This window comes from Nicotiana sylvestris, chromosome 11 (genome assembly GCF_000393655.2).
Source record: "Nicotiana sylvestris chromosome 11, ASM39365v2, whole genome shotgun sequence".
NCBI lineage: Eukaryota > Viridiplantae > Streptophyta > Magnoliopsida > Solanales > Solanaceae > Nicotiana > Nicotiana sylvestris.
In genome coordinates this window covers 20,175,513-20,196,693 of record NC_091067.1, presented here as the reverse complement: position 1 = coordinate 20,196,693, position 21,181 = coordinate 20,175,513, and the positions used below count along the sequence as shown (strand labels likewise).

Sequence of the window (21,181 nt, the reverse complement as noted above, 5' to 3'; positions counted from 1 at the left end):
CCAAAATTCATCCTTATGCTAAAAGCCCTAATTTCTTTTATTCGCTTATTACTTTATCTTTTTTTGTTTGACATAACATTTTGGATTGGTGTGAAATTAAGGCTTGATATAAAAGTTGTTCAAAAGGTAATGTGGTTCCCATTTCTCTTCTGATTTTTTCCTGTACAATAACAAATCTGAATAATCCCCAGATAATCTTTGTATTTAATGTTTATTGAAGAAGCAATCAACACGAAGGACTGATTTTCTGTCAATTGAGTCATTTAAAAAAAACAGAATTGAAAAGACAATTTCTTCATAGGGAAGATCAAAGTGGTGGTAGAAATTGGATTGTGAAATTGGTTTCCCTTCTTCATTCCAACTTGAGCCTGGGAATTTTGGTTATTTTATGAAGGTCATTTTGGTAGTTGTGATGTTGTGAATTGTCTCTTTTGTCAGTTCATAAATTTGGTAAATTTCATTCTTTATGATTTTTATGCTACAGTGATAGTTTTTAGAAGCTCGGATGTGCTCATATTAGTGAAGTTCTGTCTGCTGATGTAACTAAGTGTTAGCTACCCTGCTCGTAATTTCATAATATTAGCCTGTTTTATGTTTGATAAAACTTTATCTTTTCAATTAAAAACAAAGTTTCAACGACCCTGCTTATAATAGGGTTTTAGTACAGGGCTTACGTGTGAAAATTGAATCTTGGGCAGTGAAGTTTATGTATTGAGAGAAGTTTGAAAAACCGAGTGCAGTATTTAGATTGTCTGATTGGAGTTGTAATACTTATATAAAAAGTAGAAAGTATTAATATGTTGGTCTACCAGTAAAAGGAAAACTACATATAGAACACAGTCAATGCAATGAAGAATTAGTTTGAAGCAGAGAATAGATTGCATTGTCTAAGATGAAAGACCTAAAAAGACTTTGACTAAAGTGAGGTCATTTTTAGGAGAAAAACACAATTGAATTGTTATGATAATATTCATTATTAGGCCATCTAAGAGAAGGGAATATGTAGGAAAATAGATTAGTAATAATGAGTCAGAAAACAAACTAAAAGTTTATAGTAACAAATTGAGCAACTTAAGACAATCATAAATCTCTATGATAATCTTTGTATTGTTGATTTAGGATATCGTATTTTAATAACAATTTCATGGTTTGATGAATTTATCTTTCGTAAAATGAAACAGGCTAAAATGCAAGAAAACAACAACTATATTAAATAACTATAATAACATTTTGTCTATATATAGGCTATATGTATAATAATATAAGGAAATCAAATATTGAATTTTAGTTGGTTTGAGTGGTGGTTTATTTTTTGTTATTGTGAAACCAATGGATTTATTCTTTCTCTTTGGTCAATTTGTTTGTTTAGATAAAGTAGATAGGTGAAGAATTCTTAATCAGGAATATTAATATACCCAAGAAATAACAATGTTCTTTTATTCTTTAATCTGCCATAGGTAGTTCCTTCTTCTTTGCTCATTTAGCTAATTTCTGCTAGCCATGTGTTTTTTCCTTCCTCCGACTGTCGAGATGATTGTACCTTTGCTGTTTGATATGGCTACTGTTGTGTGGTTATTTTTTTGTTTAATTGATACATGTGTGTGAAAAAGTTAGCTTGTTTATGCTTGGTTGTTTGTGTCTCTAGATAGTAGGTTTCATATTTTATGATACATTTGACTATTGCAATTGTAAAATTGCAAAGTCAGGGGAGTATATTGATGAAGTCTTGGCATATAGAATGTTGATATGAACATATGAAAGTGTGATAAAATATAGGTGATGCTTTTCCTTTATTTATTTTTTCCATTAGACGCCTAGTATATTTGTGTTTCTGGTCAAGTTTATTGAGTGGGGATCTTCTAACATGCAATAGAGGACATTAGAGTCTTAGATTTTAGAATGATTAACCGTTTGATGTCAGGAAATGAATACAATTATGTCTATGGATATCATGTACATGTAATGTGTTTCGTCTTCAATCTGATCTAAGCAAATAGTTTGACAAGATGGATAAACTCTCTTCTTGAAGTGAATCATATTAATCTGATACAAAAAGATTGTCTCTTCTTGAAGTGAATCATACTAATCTGATACAAAAAAGATTGTGTCACAATAAATGGATGATTTTTGATGTATTTAACTAAAATAATGCTTTACTACCGACTTTGGCATAACATAGTGAACATTGACGCGCTGATGCTCTATCAAGAAAAGTTTGACACGTATTATATCTTGCAATTTATATTGGTGGTTGTATGATTAGGTATACAGGATGTTGTCTTAGGAGCGGCGGGAAGATGGATTAGGGGGCGGGGGCGAGGGCGAGGGCGAGGATGGGCTGAGGTTGGGGTTGGGGCTGGGGCTGGTTCGAGGATTAATTTAGTCATCCATTCCTTTAAACTTCAATTTATTTTTTTTTAAAACAGATTTTTCATGCTATTTGGGGATAAAAGCCGATGTGTATTGTAAATTTTCTTCTACAAAAATTTGAACTGTTCTTTTGAATTGGATGTTCTTTTGAATTGGATGGATCATCTGAGATGTTGTGGATGTATTATTGGTTGAGATGGTGGTTTAGTGATTTGACTTTTGGTTAATAATCTTACCGTGAGATAAATAAATGCTAATTAGCCTTAAGTCCTTCCATAGCATTCTAAACAGACTTAAAATGTCAAATTTCTACTTCTCCCCTTTATGAATTATTCATTCCTAAGTAATTACTAAACTGAAGATGAGTTCCTTTAGAATGTTTGATTCAAGATTGAGAATGTTGCATAGGCTGAGAATTGAGATGCTTGAAGATATGCCCACATTAGTTTTAGTTGATCTTAGAAGAATGGGTTTGCAAAATGCTTGGCCTATATATGTTACTTTTTTTTTTTAAAAAAAAAAGAAAAATGCTTGGCCTATATGAACAAGAACTTTCTTTGTGAAATAATGTTCATTTAAAGGGCTTTGAGAATTTGTTTTTTTGGTAAGTAAACTATTTCATTTACCAATAGCAAATATGTACAAGTATGAAACGAAAGCAATTGGCTTTGGACATGCCCCAAACCAGAACATCACTACTACTACTACTTCCCTACCTCCAGCTAGTACACTTAAGGTTAGGAATTAAGAGAAACTAACTTCCTTTCTAGCTTTGGCTTCATTGTCCCTTTACATGTTACCTCCTGAATAATCTGCTTAATGATCCCCTGCACTGATCTCTGTTTCTCCTAAAATATTCTAATGTTTCTTTCTTGTCGCAAACTAATTGAATGCTGCATTAGTTTATGCAGTGATTCTTTTTTATACAGTCAAATAAAAAGTGCACTACTTATGTGAAAATGATTTTTTTAATCTTTCTAATAAAACTTTGTGCCATTTTAAGAGGAACTTTATTTTAAAAAGATTTCTTCTAATCCTTCTAAACGGACTATCCCTTAAAAATACCAATAAATGCTTCAAGCTTGCCAAAGGGAAATGATCAAGTAGAGCAATCAGGCATGAAATGTAGAAAAACCTTAGCATCATAAAACATACTACTCAGAACATCTATCCAGTTCATCTGATTAAAGACGGGTGAAGACCAAGCAGGATTGCAACTGCAGACACTAATCTACATTATATACAACTTCCGCTTTAGATGATGCCCGCTGAAATTTTGTTATCTCTGATACTACTTTGAGAGATTTTTTATCTTCCAACGCATAGTGGGTGTCGATTACTATTCTGACCAGAGCTGGAGACTTGGACAATAGAAGCTTGATCAACTGCATTTCAGGCCTTATTCCGGCAATACGTTTAAGCTTAACTACCCTAAGGTGATTTAGTGTCACATTTGAGAAGCTTGCAGGAATTTCATCAACATAATCCTGGTCGCTGGATCAAGCATTTTATCTGGATCGGGCCCAAAAAGAAAAGGTGTGTAGTTGGTAATATGGTCATAGGTCGGGGAGGATTTTATGCATTATCCCCTAAAAAAATTTGGCAAGATCATGTTTTCATGCCTTACCAGAAAATTATACAAACGTAACTGAAACATTTACAAGAAGAGGGATATTTATTAAATGAAGTACATGTATACTGCCAAAGAAGACAAATGACCTCAGCTTGGGAGCATTGATTTCAATGTGATTTAACTCACATAAACATTCCATCACTAAATGCTCAAGCAACGGGGCATGGGAGATTATACTTCCAAGAAATTCAGAAGAAATTGTGACTTGACATAGTTCTAGGATACATCTTCTTTGGAAATACAATAATTTTTTGGTAAACATTGCTTCATGACTTCATTTTAATGCATTTTCATAAGTGTATGTATCATCTTTTGGGCTTTGATCATCCTGATTTTTGACATTTTCTTCCCAAGAATTGATTGCCGACGCAAGTGAAGTACCAAGAAGGCTTTCGTCCGCTTTAAACTGTCTTAAACGTCTTCACATATGAGGATATACAAGAACTGATGAGCTTGAATGAGGAAGAGACACACAAAAAAACCTCTCTGTTGCTAGACTTTGAGGAAAATGCTCGGAAGGAGGAGATAACATGGAGATAAATGTCCAGGGCCTTATGGTTGAAAGAAGGTGACAGAAATACTAAGTTCTTTCACAGAACTGTAAATGCCCATAAAAGATATAACAATATTGACAAGCTACAAGTCAATGGGGGAAAATGTGGAGAATCTTGAAGATATCAAGAGGGAGATAATTTCTTTTTACCAAAAATTATACACAGAAACTGAGGAGTGGAGACCAGAATGCAGCCTAAGGGACTGTCAAACTATTAGCTCAGAGGATAATCAGATGTTATTGAGCCCTTTTGAGCCTCATGAAATCTGGGAGAGTGTCAAAACATGTGCAGGGGACGAAGCTCCTGGTCCAGATGGGTATACTATGGCTTTCTACATTCAATGCTGGGAAATGATCAGTCAAGATGTGATAGCTGCAGTCCATTTTCAAGTTACTGGGGTCTTTGAAACAAGCTTTAATGCCACTTTGGTGGCTTTGATTCCTAAGAAAGTTGGAGCTAAAGAACTGAAAGATTTCAGACCTATCAGTCTGATAGGTTGTGTCTACAAAATAATCTTAAAACTCCTAACAGAAAGAATCAAGAAAGTAATGGGCAAGCAGGTGGACAATCAATAGATGACCTTCATCAAAGGTAGGCAAATAATGGATGCTATTCTCATTGCAAATGAGAGTGTAGATGCTAGAATGAAGAGCAAAGAACCTGGTATCTTGTGCAAGCTGGGCATAGAAAAGGCATATGATCACCTTAACTGGGAGTTTTTGCTGCGAATACTTTCGAAAATGGGCTTTGATGAAAGATGGATTAGTTGGATCAAATTCAGCATTAGTACTGTCAAATTCTCTATTTTAGTCAATGGTTCACCTGTTGGTTTCTTCTCCTCTCCGAGAGGTTTGAGGCAGGGAGATCCAATCTCCCCTTTTCTATTTATTCTGGCTATGGAAGGTTTAAACAATATGTTTAAAACTGCCATAGCAAATAATAGGATCAGGGGTTCAGGGTAAACTCTAGGGAGTCAACCAACCTGGAAATCACCCATCTACAATATGCAGATGATACTTTGGTGTTTTGTGATGCTAGCATAGAACAATTGCTCTTTCTGAGATTGGTTTTCATTCTTTTTGAAGCAATATCTCGACTACACATTAACTGGAACAAGAGTTTCATCTATCCAGTTAATGAAATGATGGAGATGCATAGTTTGGCTAGAATACTGGGGGGAACATATGAGCTCTACCAACAGTGTATCTGGGAAAGCCACTTGGAGCAAAAAGCAAGTCAAAAGGAATATGGAATGGGGTAATTGAGAAATGTGAAAAGAAACTTGTTAGTTGGAAGAGCCATTACCTATCTTTGGGAGGGAGACTAATCCTTATCAATAGTGTTTTGGATGCCATGCCTACTTACATGATGTTTTAATTTCTAGTTTCGTCCAGTGTAGTTAAAAGAATAGATGCACTGAGAGGAAACTTTCTATGGCAAGACACCAGTGATAAGAGTAAGTTTCATCTGGTCAGGTAGGAAGTACTTATTACCAGCAAGAAATAAGGGGGAACGGGGATCAGAAATTTGAAAATTCAGAATCAAGCATTGATGATGAAGTGGTTATGGAGGTTTGCCACAACAGAGCAATCTTTGTGGAAGAAGGTAATTCAGGAAAGGTATGGGATTGAAGGTAGTTGGACAAGAAAAACAGTTTGTACTCCTTATGGGGTGAGTCTGTGGAGGTCTATCAGAAGCACATGGCCAAGGTTCAGAAACAATCTCAGTCTCAGAGTTGGAAATGGAAGGAAAAAATCCTTCTGGGAAGATAAATGGCTTGGACAGAGAACTTTAAAGCAACTATTTCCGGACATTTACAATCTGAATCAACAACAAAGAGCCTCTGTTGGAGAACTTTGGACAGGTCAAGAATGGAACCTTACATTTAGAAGATTTCTATATGACTAAGTTTTTCATATTTTGTTTTTAATTTCTTTTGAGTTTGGGAAATTGACAGGCTGACGGATTTCTATGATACTGTACAACAGTTTAGAGGGACCACCAACAATGAAGATATGTTGTTCTGGCAAGGGGGGAAAGGAGGAATTTTCTCTATTAGATCAGCTTACAAGGAATACAACCATTCTAATAATCAGATTGATTGTTGACCTTGGAAATGATCTAGAAAGTTAAAATACCTAATAAAGTGACATGTTTTGTCTGGCTTCTAGCAAGAGAAGCTGTCCTAACCCAAGATAATCTCACGAAGAGAGGATATCAGTTGGGGTCCAGATGTTACTTATGTAAAGCTCAGGAGGAGACAATCAACCATCTTTTTTGCACTACAGTGTCACAGATCAAATTTGGAAGATATTCATCAACCTGAGGGGAATTAAATGGGTTATGCCAGGGAGAATCAGGGAAGTCCTAACAAGTTGGAAGGAGAGATAGAATGCAGTCTAGCCAGAAGGAGAGATGGAATATTGTCCCTACAAGGGTGAATAGGAAGAAGCAACAAAGCTAATAAATACACTCTTCCTTCTCTCTAGGAAGAAGGGTGAATAGTAAATCCGTTACTATTCATCGGCCATAACTTCGGAATCTAGCAGTGGATTTTCGCAAACTTGATATCAAAAGATTCATTTTCTCTTTGCGCACAATCCCCAATTGGTTTCACCCTCAAATCCATAGTCAATTGTTACAGATCTACAAATTGGTTCGTCCATTACTGTAGCAAAACAGTGTATCTGGGCAGCTTCTTCTTTTCTGTGCGATGTAGTGTTGAAACTTGTGCGTAATAGAGCCTTTCCATGGCAGCCAACATCTCTCCCCAACCTTTGGCTGTGGGAGAGCAGAATCCAAACTCAAATGAAGTTACTCCAAACATCAACAACTTTGTTACATATGCAGCAAGTTTGAATCAAAAGCAATCTGCCACATCTCTCACAAAAACGAGTTTGAAACCTTTTGAAATTGTTCATGGAGTTCCTACCATTCAATTTTCCATGGATGAACGTGAAGAATTTGCAAAGGAGGAAGGATTACATCAAGCAGTGATGATAAAATTGTCCAGCGACGTACCAAATTTACAGATTTTAAGGAGTATTCTGCCGAAAATCTTTGGTATCAAAGGTAATTGCTTGTTCGGTTCTTTGGCTCCACGACAAATTTTAATTCGTTGTGATCAACATGAAGATTATGTTGCTTGTTTGGCAAGAGCTGTAAACTATTTTCAACATAATGGAAGGGAGCATCAATATAGAGTTTTCCCATGGAGTGTTGGATATAATCCAAACCAGGAAACTTCAAAGGTGGCTATTTGGATTTCTTTGCCGAATTTGTCGCCTGAACTGTTTGCTCGTAAGCCTTTATTGTCCATTGCGGCTGCTATTGGAAAACCAATCGCAATTGATAAGGCAACACAAGTTAGATCTCGTCCTAGCATAACAAGAGTCAAGGTTATCATTGATTTACTTGACAAACTTCCTGAAAAGATTAGGCTTCAATATCTTGATGTTAAAACTGGTAAGATTGTTGAGGATTACCAGGAAATTATCTATGATAATTTGCCTTCGTATTGTGGCCATTGTAAGCATCAAGGATACGAAGAAAATCAATGTCGGCGCTTAAAAGGAAAGGCAGTTCAAGCAGCTCGTGTTTGTGATGAGAATGAGCATCAAATAGTTGAAAAATTGCAGGGTGATGCAAGAGATTTTTTGAATGCTAAGAGAGCTGGGCAACAACTTATAGAAGGATCAGAAAATGATAAGAATGCTAGGCAGCAAGTGTGTGATGATTTGAGTAAAAGAGCAGATGCAACATGTGTTAGAGGTGTTGTGCAAGTAGAAAAAACTGATGTTAATATCTCTGATGGTGCACAGATTCTCAGCAATTTTGGGATCTCAAAGAGTGTCGCTATTGTTCCTGTCGATCGTGCCTTAGCTAGGAATCGAGGGAATTGCAGTAGTATAGGGACAGTAGCGGGAGGTGATCGACCTATTAATGGTATAGGTGAACAAGCTGATAATGCAACAGGATACAAAGCTATTATTGTGAATGAGGAGGGCCAGGAACATGTAAGTACTGAGGCCTTCGAGTGTGCTGATGCTACAGCCTGTAAGGCTGTGAATATGGAAAATTCAACTGCAGGTGTAGCAGGGGCAGGACATAGTGGAGTAGGTGCACATTCGAAGTCTAATACTGCATTGAAAACAACTGTTGATCATGTTGTTGCACTGGTTGAACCACTTGAGAAATCAGCAGTAGCAGGTACAACTCCTGTAGATGTATCTACTGTTGTTTTAGTTCCAGCTGAAATTGTTTCAACAGCTGAAAAAGATACAAAGGAAGCTGGGCAACAAATTAGTAAGAATAACTGGACAACGATTTCCAGCAAAAAAGCACTACAAATAGAAAAAAATGATGCAGGTTGAGCAGCGACAAAATGCTATAAATAGAAGTGTAGCAGAAGTGTCAAAGGGCGAGCTTGTACCAAGGTCCAGCACTCCTACGATTCTTTTTTCCAGTTCACAAGTGGAAAACATTATCAAACAGGCCTAGGCAGAAATGGTAATGAACACCACCTTGGTTAAACAACCAATGGTGACTTTGAACACATTCGTGTTTGATGTCCCTTCTCAGTCAGTAGAGTCTTTTAGGGAGTTCAAAGGTGAATCTGGGCAGCTTGTCCTGTCAACTGGGAACAACAATGAGGTTATCCAACAAAAGGTAAAGGAAATGGCTATCAATTCTAAGTTGTGGCGTGAACAACGAGAGGAGGATGATGAAGATGATTGGGGTGATGGGTTTGCTGGCTATTCATCTGAAGAAGGTGAGCAGGAGAGTGCAGGTGAGGAGATCGATCCTCCAGTAAAGCCAAAGCCTCATGAGGCAACAACATCAAGTCCCACGACCAAATTGAACATTCATGCTCCTATTTTCATCCCCAGAAACTCTCCTACTGCTGCTATGCCAGATGCAGCAGCTGGAAGGTTGGTTAGCGCAGCGGAAACATGTGCCAAGCAGGCCACTCCAGGTGTTAATACAAGTCAAATTGTGATTACACCAACACTTAAAATGCAGCAACAACAAAATGATCTGCAAGCCTCAACTAGTATGCATACTGGTGATCGCACAGCAGCAACAAAACCAAATTCTGGGCAGCAGCAACTCACAACAACTACTCCAATTATTTCGGTTGAGGAGAGACAACTACTTGATGCAATTGTAAGACTGCTCCTCTACTTTCTTTAAGTCAAACAGTCTCTTGCACTGGTCGTGGGAATGTGAGTAGGAACAAATCACAAAAACAACAACAAAGTATGGCAAATATGGTTCCTGCACAAGCTGGAAATACATTGATGACTCAATGTGTTTCTCAACACATGCCAAATCCAATTTTGGTAGGTAGAGATATATATGAAGAAGGAGAGGAAGATGATATCTTAAATCAATGTCGGGAAGATGCATCAAGAAAAGGTGACCTATCACCTATGCATAGTGGAAAAATAAAAAAAGCACATACAAGGAAAAATAGTTGGGATGACAAGGTCAGTGATTTTTTAAATGTTAGGCGACCTCCAATGAGAGTTGCCAAACAAAAGAAGAATGCCCCAACTACCTCAACGAGGTCCAACCGTTCAAAAAAGAAATGATGATTTTTGAATACTTTTTGAACACGGTTGAGGAAAACAACAAAGAACTGCAAATTGCAGATTTTACATGTTTGGAAAAGAAGGGACATGAACCAAATTGGTACTTCATTCTATTATACCACTTTATTAGTATTCTCATTTGTAATATCATCACAGAGTATATTATAAACTCTGTGATGATCATTGAATATTTGGTACTCTCCAGTTCTTATTTTTTACATGCGTGCTAGTAGGTGAGGCCTTTTCATTGCCTCAATAGGATTAGTAAGGTAAGGTTTAGCCCGGTTTGAGTTGCCTTGGTCCTATGCCTTTGGAAAAATATCCACACGGCTATGAGATTATATGCCCTCGTGAGACATTGCCGGCAGCTACACCATGAATCCTCTACATGAGGCTGCCATCATAACGCAATGTGAGGCGCAGAGGAGTGATTATATAGCCAAGGCATATAGGTAACAATATCGGTGCTATTGTCCCCCTTATTTGTACTATTCCTAATTGTTGTACTTTTATTTTTATTTATTAATAAAAAACTAGCCCTAGGCGCTTGCCTAGCGGATTGCCAAAAAAAAATAATATTGTCCATACATGTGTATGCTGGGCAATTTGGAAAGAAAGGAACCTAAGATGTTTTGAAGATTCACATAGCTCAATACAAAAGTTGAAAAGGAGCTGCCTTACGCTCTTTTGTTTTTGGTGTAAACAGGAGTGCTTAGAAGAGAGTGAAAGTATTTTTGATGTTTTAGACCTATTATGATCTCTATAGAGACTTAGCTTGTCTCTCTTTGTACTCCCTTTTGTAATTATGGATGACTACATTGGTTTAGTGCAGTCATGTTTATATTTAATACAAATGTTACCAATTTCAAAAAAAAGGATATTCATCCGGAAAACGATGATACACCTATGAAAGTTAAAGAAAACTCTGAAAGTTTCAAAATCTATTGATTATGAAAACACATAAAATAAGGTTGAGAAAAAACATCATTAAGAACCTCCATTTCAATATCTTGTAAATTTGGGGAGCTCTTAATCAAGCAAAGAGCACCTTGAAGCTCAATTAATTCATCCCGGCACACCGAGTTGATGTGAAGACGTTTAAGACAGTTTAAAGCGGAGGAAAGCCTTCTTGGTACTTCACCTGCGTCGGCAATCAATTCTTGGGAAGAAAATGTCAAAAATCAGGATGACTCAAAGCCCAAAAGATGATACATACACTTATGAAAATGCATTAAAATGAAGTCATGAAGCAATGTTTACCGAAAACTTATTGTATTTCCAGAGGAGATGTATCCTAGAACTATGTCAAGTCACAATGTCTTCTGAATTTCTTGGAAGTTTAATCTCCCATGCCCCGTTGCTTGAGCATTTGGTGATGGAACGTTTATGTGAGTTAAATCACATTGAAGTCAATGCTCCCAAGCTGGGGTCATTTGTCTTCTTTGGCAGTATACATGTACTTCATTTAATAAATGTCCCTCTCCTCGCAAATGTTTCAATTACGTTTGTATACTTTTCTGGTAAGGCAGGAAAACATGATCTTGCCAAGTTTTTTGAGGGGATAATGCATAAAATCCTCCCCGACATATGACCATATTACTAACTACACACCTTTTCTTTTTGGAGGTCCTATTACCCCTTGAACTATTTTAAAATGTGCTTTGAAGTGCTACTTCTGCTCTTTTCAAAGGCACTTTTTTTTACTTCTAAAAACTTGGCCAAATTCTTCAACTTTAAAAAAAATATACTTTTTTTTTTTGAAAAAAGTGTTTTTGGCCTTAGAGAAGCTTGGCCAAACACACTATTATACCACGATGGAAATTGCAACAACTAAAAACAGGATCATAAGTCATCTAGCTTAATAAACCAACTAAATTTCCAAATTTAGTATTACGATGGAACCATGAAAATGTAGAAACATGATAATCTATGCCCATCATGCCATCGTTTACAAATTAATCAAACCGTTTTTTTCCGAGTATTTTTTTTGTTTAAAACCAAAATTAAAGCAAATTTATTTGGTTTCTTAAATTCAAAATCAAAACCAAATCAAAACAAAAAAAATATATAGTAATTTTTTATAGGTCTGATTCGGTTTAGTTCGATTTTCCATGAACACCCCTACACATGGCATTCAAAAAGTAACTTTCACGGCTGTACAAGGGCCAAAATGTAGTCTAAAAAAACTGAAAGTAGGCAAAGTGCAATTTTTCCATTTTACAAATGTGCAAAGAAATTAGAACTCCTACAAACACACACATATATATAGAGAGAGAAAGAATCTACAGGAGTGTGAATTTTCATTCAACAAGTGAAAAATGAAACTCCAAATGAAGTCTTTTAGTTATTTGAGAATCTTGTTAATTTGCATATATTGTTTTTTTGGGCTTTCCCTCTCTTTCAGCAATATCTGTTTTTTGCAAAAAAATAAAATAAAAAGGTTACTTGGAGCAGTTCTTAGTTTTAAAATAAATGTGGTAATCATATGCATATGCTAATTGTGTGCCGAAGTCATTTAAGATGTGTTCCAAGAGTTCAAATGTTACAAATAATTTTAAGATGTGAGAGATGGTTCTGGTTCAATTTTTTTCAACAAAAAAAGACGGGGAAAGACGGTTTGGAGATTCCTTATACTTGTTTATTTTTGCAGGTTCTTGTTGTCGATCATATTGATGCCTCCTAAGGGAAAAAACAACAATGTGTACCTCGCAATGTACTTCGCGACCTTCAGATAATATAATTGATGATATTCTTGTGCGTTTGCCTTTGCGAGATACTGTGAGGACTAGCATCTTATCAAAGAGATATAGGTGGTGTCGACTTCCACATTTGACTCTTTGATGAAATACATTGGAAAACTGAAAAGGGTTTAATATGCCATCCAAGTAAAATTACAAACATTATCTCCCACATTTTGAAACTTCACGCAGGACCAATAACAAATTATTCCCTTTGCTACTTCACGCGGGAAAAAATTGTAATTGGTCATGCGTGAAGTTTCAAAATGTGGGAGATAATATTTACTATAATTTTACTTGGATGACATATTAAACCCTCTTCGGTTTTCGAAACTGTTTCATCAAGCGTCAAATGTGGAAGTCGACATCACTTATATCTCCATCGATAGGATGCTAGTTTTCACAGTATCTCGTATTGGGAATGCTTGCTCAATATTTTGAAGATGATGAATTTTGGAGAGAGGTGGATTGAATGGATCAGAACTTGTATATCAACAGTGAAGTTTTCTGTGTTGGTGAATGGAAATCCTGTAGGAGTTTTTAGCTCCCAGAGAGGATTGAGACAAGGGATCCCCTCTCCCCTTATCTTTTTGTCCTGGTGATGGAAATTTTGAGTTTAAGTTAAAAAGATCTGAGAGGGGTTGTAGAATGGAGAATCATGAAAGAGGAGAAATGAATGTCTCACACATCTTATATGCAGACGATACCCTTATTTTGTGAAGCCAAGAGGGAGAAAATTCTCTATCCTAGAGGGATCCTGTTGGCATTTGAAGTCTCAGGCTTGAAAATAAACCTGACAAAGAGTTGTATTTTCAGTATTAATGCTGATAACATGATTGAGGAACTGGCTGATATTCTGGGTTGCAGAATTGAAAAGTTTCCAACCAACTATTTGGGGCTTCCACTTGGTGTCCACATGGCAAAGTTTAATTGATAATGTACAAAGAAGATGTCCACATGGTACAAGCAATATCTGTCCTTTGGTGGAAGAATCACTGTGGTTAATAGTGTGTTGGATGGCATACCAACCTATTTGATGTCTTTATTTCCTATACCCTCGCAATTGAGAAGAAAATCAATTCCATAGGAGTCAGTTTCTATGGGAAGGCAATGCAGAAAAAGGAGAATGCATTTGGTCAATTGGCAGAAAGTAATGAGAAACAAGGAAGCTGGAGGGCTTGGAGTGCGGAATTTGAAGCTTTACAACAAGAGTCTATTGTGCAAATGGTTATGGAGATTTAATGAAGAAGGTGAGGAACCATGGAAAAAGCTGATTACCATTAAATAGGTAAAATAGACTATTGGGATCCTAGTCCAGTGGTTACATATGCAGGTGCCTCTCTGTGGAAGTATATAAGTAGTTTATGGCCTTTACTACAAGGAAACATAATGGTGAAGATTGGAAACGGGAACAAAGCTAGGTTCTGGAAAGATGTCTGGGCCGGAGAAGGAAAACTGATAGAAAAATTTCCCCATCTTTATAGCATTACTACTAACAAACTTTGCACTGTTGCAGAATGCCACAGGAACAGGATGACAACCAATTTTCAGAAGACACTTCAATGATTGGGAAGTGGAAGATATCTGTCGACTACGCAAAATTTTAGAGCCTATAGCCTTGGATGATAGTAGAGAAGATGCCCAGATTTGGATGGCCAGTAGAGATAAGAAATACTCCGTTAAAAGCTGCTATAATCTTCTTCAACAAGAAACTGGGCAGCGGGAGGAATCATGGCCATGAAAGATGCTTTGGAAGACCAAAGCACCAACAAAAGTTGCTGGATTTGGATGGACTGTAGCCTGGAATAGATGTCTTACCCAAGATATGCTACAAAGAAGAGGTTTTGCCTTATGCAGTAGATGTTTTTTCTGTGAAGAAAGCCTGGAGTCTGTAAATCATTTGTTTCTTCATTGCCGGCAGACCAGACAGATTTGGGACCTATTCCTTAACATATATGGTGTGAAGTGGGCAATACCAAACAGTGTTAGAAGTCTGCTGGAAAGTTGGCAGGGTCAATCAGTAGGCAAAAGGAAGAAAAAGATGTGGAGTTGTGGCCACTGCTTGGCAAACATTTCTCTGTGGAGGAGCAAGAAATCATTGTTGGTCGTATAATTGGAAGCACAGGAGCTGAAGTACTTCAATCAATGTTGCCCTGGATAACCTCTGCTCTTCCTCAGGATGAGCAGAATAAGATGATGGACACATTAAAGCAGGCTACTAAAAACACCATGTTCAGCGAATGGCTCAACGAGTGTTGGAGACGAACTCCTGAAATATCTGCACAGCCTGAAAAGCCTTGCAAACTAGCAATACAAACAGAGGTTAATGTTATGCCCTCACTTATTTCTTTGTGTATCTTGCTCTAGGAACTGCAGTTTAGAGCTTAATTTATGGCTTGACAGTTAATGCATTCAATGGAGGTAACATTTGTTCCTTGAAAAATACTAGGTTCAGTTGTTCATTTTTCATGAAGGCTTGGACCAGAGTGACCATATGTTCAAACCCAGCTGGAAAGACATTTCCGTATGAACCAAACAGACTTGAGTCAGAGATTAGAAAAGTTAACAGGGATTCAACTCTTGATCCAAGAAGGAAATCTTATTTAATTCAAAATCTGATGACTAGGTTTGTATTAGTGTTTTTTTTTTGCTCTTTTTATCTGTTGCAAAATCTGTACATTAATAAACAGTAAACCGCATCTTGATGATTTTTCTATGTACTCAGCTGTTGGATAGCCTCTCAGCAGAAATCACAAGCATCAATAGAAGAAGTTTCTTGTAATGAAGATGTTGGGTGTTCACCGTCCTTTCGAGATCCAGAGAAGCAGATTTTTGGATGTGAGCACTACGGAAGAAACTGCAAACTTCCTGCAGCTTGGTGTGGAAAATTGTTTACATGCAGATTCTGCCATGATGAAGTGAGCGACCATTCAATGGACAGGTAAACCTTAGCTAGAAATACCTAAGGTTGCAGATGGGTTCTTTACATCTCATGTCTACCTTTTTTTCGGGAAAGCAACAGTAGAGATTATGTGCATCCGTTGTTTGAAAGTTCAAGCAATTGGACCTAGCTGCACGACACCCTCATGCAATGTATTTTCCATGTCAAAGTACTTTTGCAGTATATGCAAATTCTTTGACGATAAGAGGTAGACGAGTCAGCGCCTGCCTTCAAGCACAAAAGATGGTGAAGCTGCTATGCCAAAAGCGAGAGAAACCCCATCCCTCTCTTTCCTTTTTTTGCCCCCATGTTCCCCCATAAGCAATACTTTCATATGAATTTGTGACCTTTTTTGTTCTCTGTCGGCCGAGGGTCTATCGGAAAAAGCCTCTCTACCCTTCTAGGGTAGGGGTAAGGTTGTGTACATCTTACTTTCCCTAGACCCCACTTGTGGTAAAATACTGGGATTTTTTTTTTTTTGGTAATTAAAAGTTTCATTAATCACCCGCGAAAACAGTACAGTGCATTAGCTAAGCTGAGTTACAGTACAGCGCATTACCTAAGCTTAAACTCAGCTTAGCAATATCATCTAGAGACAGTATACTAGAAAAGACTCCTTAATTCCTAGACAACTTTACTATCTAAGCTACTATTCTTATTTACAGGTCTAGTAATATAGCTGTTGTACCCATCCTTTCACATTCCTTCCAGCTCAAAGGTTGCAGACACATACAATCTCACGAGAGCTACACTTTCATAGTCTCACGAAGTGCCTTCAAATATCCTGCTGTTTCTCTCCCTCCGCAATGCATAGATAGTTTCAGCATCTATCATTTTTAGCACTTGTGCATGCTTTGATTTTCCTTTTGTTTGCTCTATAAACTACTGAAAGAATTGCCCCCAAGTATTAATTGCCACAGGTTGCATCTGTAGCCATAGAAACGATCTCCACCATAGTTGGTTGGCATATCTACATTCTACAAAGAGATGATCTCTGGTCTCATTCAGCTCGACAGAAAATACATGTGGGATTAATATTGAGTCCCCATTTTATCAGTCTGTCTACAGTTAGCATCCTTCCATGATTGTGGAGCCACATTATAACAATGGCTTTTGGTCTTGCAGTGTTTTGGTGCATCATCCTTCTCCACTGTAACCCTTGGATAAGATGGACTTATTTGTAAGTAGTTTTGTTTGATCAAACTTTTCTGCTCACTCAATGGTCTACTCAGCTGTGTAATAATCTCCCTGGCTCCTAGGATTTTCTTCACCATCCAGCTTACACTTTGTGGGATGGTCATGTTGTCCACATTTTGCCCTTCAATGTAGTATGCATGTATCCATTTTGTCCATAGTTTATCTTGCTTTTGGCTTAGATCCCAGTATGTCTTTGCAATTGCTGCTTTATGTTGTGTAAATTGAGTCCTCCTGCTGCTTTAGGTTGACATATCTTCTCCCAGGCAATTAGTGCTTTCCTAGTAATCTTATTACTCCCAGACCACATATAGCTTCTGCAATAGGCTTCAATTAACTTTGGGACTTTAACTGGCAATGTGAAGATTTGGGACCAGTATGATTGCATGCCAAAGATCACTGATTGCACCAGTTGAAATTCTTCCAGCATATGACAATTTTTTTGCAGTCCAAGATGTAATCTTGGACACTATTCTCCCAATGAGTGGCTGCCATTGTACTACAGTCAGCTTGTTTGTGTCAAGTGGAACTCCCAAGTATTTAAATGGCAATTCTCCTTGACTGTAGCCTAGCAATTGTAGTATCTCATCTTTCTCCTTAGTGTTGATGCCTCCACAATATACTGCACTCTTAGCCATATTAGCCTTCATTCCTGATGCTGCTGAGAATGTATTAAAGCATGCTTGTAATTTTTGAACGGATTCTTTGTCCCCTCTGGAAAATAATTACAGGTCATCAGCAAAACCCAAGTGAATAATACCCAGCTTTCCACATCTCGGATGGAATTTATACCCTTTCTCTTTCTTCAATCCATTAAGCAACCTGCTCAAATATTCCATCGCAATAGCAAAGAGAAAAGGGAATATTGGATCCCCTTGTCTTAGCCCTTTAGCTGCATTAAACGGTGCTACGGATTCACCATTAAGCATAATAGAGTAGTTAACTGGTTGGACACAAGTCATTATCCATCCAATAAACTTCTCAGGGAATCCCAATCCTTCCATGACTTGTTGCAAACACACCCACTCCACAGTCTTACGCTTTTTGTATATCAACCTTCATAAAAAAGAAATGTGTTTTCTATTATATGATTTAACTAGCTCATGAGCTAAAATTATATTACGTGCCCTCCTTCCTGGGATGAACCCTGCTTGAGCCTCAGATATAATGTAACTCATCACCTTCTGTGATCTAGCAGCCAACACTTTTGATATTAGTTTGTATTGTACTGTGCAACATGCTATGGGCCTGTAGTCATAGCTGGATTAGGTGTCTTTGGAATCAAGGTGAGAGTGGTGCAGTTGATTGCCTTATAGAGTTTCCCTGTGATGAAGAAATCTTTGACTGCTTCACATCTTGTTTCACTATATTCCACGATTTCTTGAAACACACAGCATTGAATCCATCTATTCCTGGCTTTGTCATCTCCTATCGAACATAAGCCTTCATAGACCTGCTCATCTGTTACATCAGCACATAATGCAACTTGCTGTGTGTGTTAAACAGGGTCCAGACTTCATCCAGCAAGTTCTGGCTTTTTGTTGCACTGCACTTTCCTCAATCATAGACCACCTTTCAAGTTGTTGTAAGCAGTCCTCCTCCTGATCAGCTAAGCTATCTGAATAATAATTTTGCATCCTCCCTTGTATATCCTTTAGTGCTTCTCTAGCCTGACTAATCTTCTCTGCTATCCCTTTAAACTCCTCGGAATTCAATCTTTTACGATCTACTTTAAGGGCCTTCATTTTGAGCCAAACATTTTTCATTCTCTGTTGTTTGGTTCCTTGCCCAACCATCCTCCCAGTTTTGTGAAAAGCGGTCGCTTCCTCGCTAAAAGCGAGAAGCGAAGCGAGGCGACACTATGACCGCTTCTGCTATATGAGGCGACTTAGGTAGGCAAAAGCGTGCGCTTCACACTAAAATGCGAGAAGCGACGAAGCGAAGCGAGGCGACCAAAACGAACACTTCTCTGTTTTAAACACCTGCCAGCCGATTTGATTAAAAAGAAAGGTGTTTTTTTATTAAAATATACTACCAGCAGCAACAGAGAGAAAGAGGCTAGGATTCCGAGTCTTGTACACTCTTCTTCTTCTTCTTCTTTCACTGTTTCAGCGTCCAAATAGCAGTGAAATGCTGGCGAATTTTTTTTCCCTTCGGTTCTTCTTTCTCAGTCTTATCCTCTTCGTTGAAATGCTGCCCAGTTCTTCCTTCACTATTTTTATGCTGCCCAGTTTTTAACACAATGGTATACCGCCCTTCCTCTTAACAGAATTTATTTAATATTTTTTTAAAATTCCGCTTCACTTCAAAAAAGCGAGCGCTTCGTTTCTCGCTTCTCGCTTTAAGCGAAATGAGGGTTGTCGCTTTTCCTCGCTTCACGCTCTTCACAACACTGCCACTAGCTGTTTGAATTGTGTGTGGTATGCCCAAATGTTAAGAACCTGAATGGGACTTTTATGTTTCTCATAGTGCTTCTCATTTGAATAAGCATAGGCGCATGATCAGAAACATATGGCTCCCCATACTGTACTCGAGTGCCCATAATGTAGCATCCATTCATCATTTGCCATTGCTCTATCCAGTCTTCTGCTATATATTCTATCACTCCCCTGCTGCTTATTTGACCAAGTGTAATAATCTCCCTTCCATGGAAGTTCATTCAGTGAGAGATTGTGACAGCAATCTGCAAAATCTTTAATTTCAGCCATTGTCACTTGTACACCATATAGTCTACCTTGAGGATATAATATAGCATTGAAATCCCCACATATTAACCAAGGTTTATTAATCCCTGAACATATAATATAGCATTGAAATCCCCACATATTAACCAAGGCTTATTAATCCCTGAACCCAGATAGTTTAATTTAGACCACAACATCTTTCTCTGCTCCATTGTATTAAAACCATAAACAACTGTTAGTAAGCAATCCACTCCATTGTGCTTCCCCATGATATGGCAATGTATATATTGTGCTTGGCTTGCCAATTTTTTGATACTGCAGAGTCTGCTATCCCACATAATCCAAATTCTCCCATTACTAGGATCACCATAGTTGTTGAGCAAACTCCATGTACATGCAATTTTCCCAGCAACATGTTGTGCATTATTCTCCTTGACTTTTGCTTCTACAAGACCTGCTATTTTTATGTGATTTTCTATGAGGTACTGCTTGATTTCCTTCTGTTTGTACCTCTTGTTTATTCCCCTCACGTTCCAAAACAACCGAGTCATTGAGTGGTGTTTATTCCTCCTCTTTTATCAGGAGGCTTTGCATTACCCAATTGTTTCTCAGGCATAATAGCTTGGAAGCCATTCTTTGTTGACACTGCATACATTCCTTCTGAGTTGGCCATTGAGTTTATTCCCCTCACGTTCCAAAACAACCGAGTCATTGAGTGGTGTTTATTCCTCCTCTTTTATCAGGAGGCTTTGCATTACCCAATTGTTTCTCAGGCATAATAGCTTGGAAGCCATTCTTTGTTGACACTGCATACATTCCTTCTGAGTTGGCCATTGAATCTTTCTGACCCTCATTCCTTTCATTTTCCTCTGCATCAGCCCTTTGGTATTCTGTTCTCTTCTTTGGACTACTGCCTTTGCTCTTTAGTTGTGACCACTCTCCTTCTGCTCCCCTTGCAGTTGCCTTACATTTATCTATCAAACATATCCCTGCATCTTCTTGTTGATGAGGCATTACTAGGCTTCCTGCTCCTTGCTGCTGTATTACCCTTTCTGCTACTCAAGTTTGTACTGTTTTTGTTGGCTTCCTTCTCTTCATTGGTTGACCTTGCTGCTCCTTTTTCCTCTTTGCAGTCATGCCCAATTTTCATGCATTCGTTCAGTACAAAACTCTGGCTTCCACCCAAATTCAACTGATGGCTGAAATTGCCTTCCAGATGGATCCATCACAGTCACTTCTGTAGGCAAGGTTTTAGTCACATTTACCTCAATCAAGATTCTAGCATATGATATCCTCTGTTGATTTCCTGTACAAGCATCAGCAAACAGTGGAGTACCAATGGTACTGGCCATTCTGCTTAGTACCTTTTTCTACTTTGTAGGACTGCTAAAGCACCAAGATCCAAAAAATGCTTAAATTTAGATAAATGAATAACATACCAAAGAAGTTACTCAGTAAAAACCCATATATCTA

The 21,181-nt window shown here is 37.7% G+C and overlaps 1 protein-coding gene and 1 pseudogene across 1 annotated transcript; one reads left to right on the top strand and one right to left on the bottom strand.

The window, feature by feature from the left end:
* Positions 1–13,988: 13,988 nt before the first annotated feature.
* LOC104228287 (zinc finger protein BRUTUS-like) lies at positions 13,989–16,946 on the top strand (annotated as a pseudogene).
* A 2,579-nt stretch (positions 16,947–19,525) lies between these two features.
* On the bottom strand, positions 19,526–20,259 carry LOC138880787 (uncharacterized). Its single transcript, XM_070160963.1, has 2 exons — positions 19,932–20,259; positions 19,526–19,815 (listed from the first exon to the last, which is right to left on the bottom strand). The coding sequence occupies exons 1-2, from the start codon at positions 20,257–20,259 to the stop codon at positions 19,526–19,528; spliced, it is 618 nt and encodes a 205-aa protein (XP_070017064.1).
* Between the last annotated feature and the right edge of the window lie 922 nt (positions 20,260–21,181).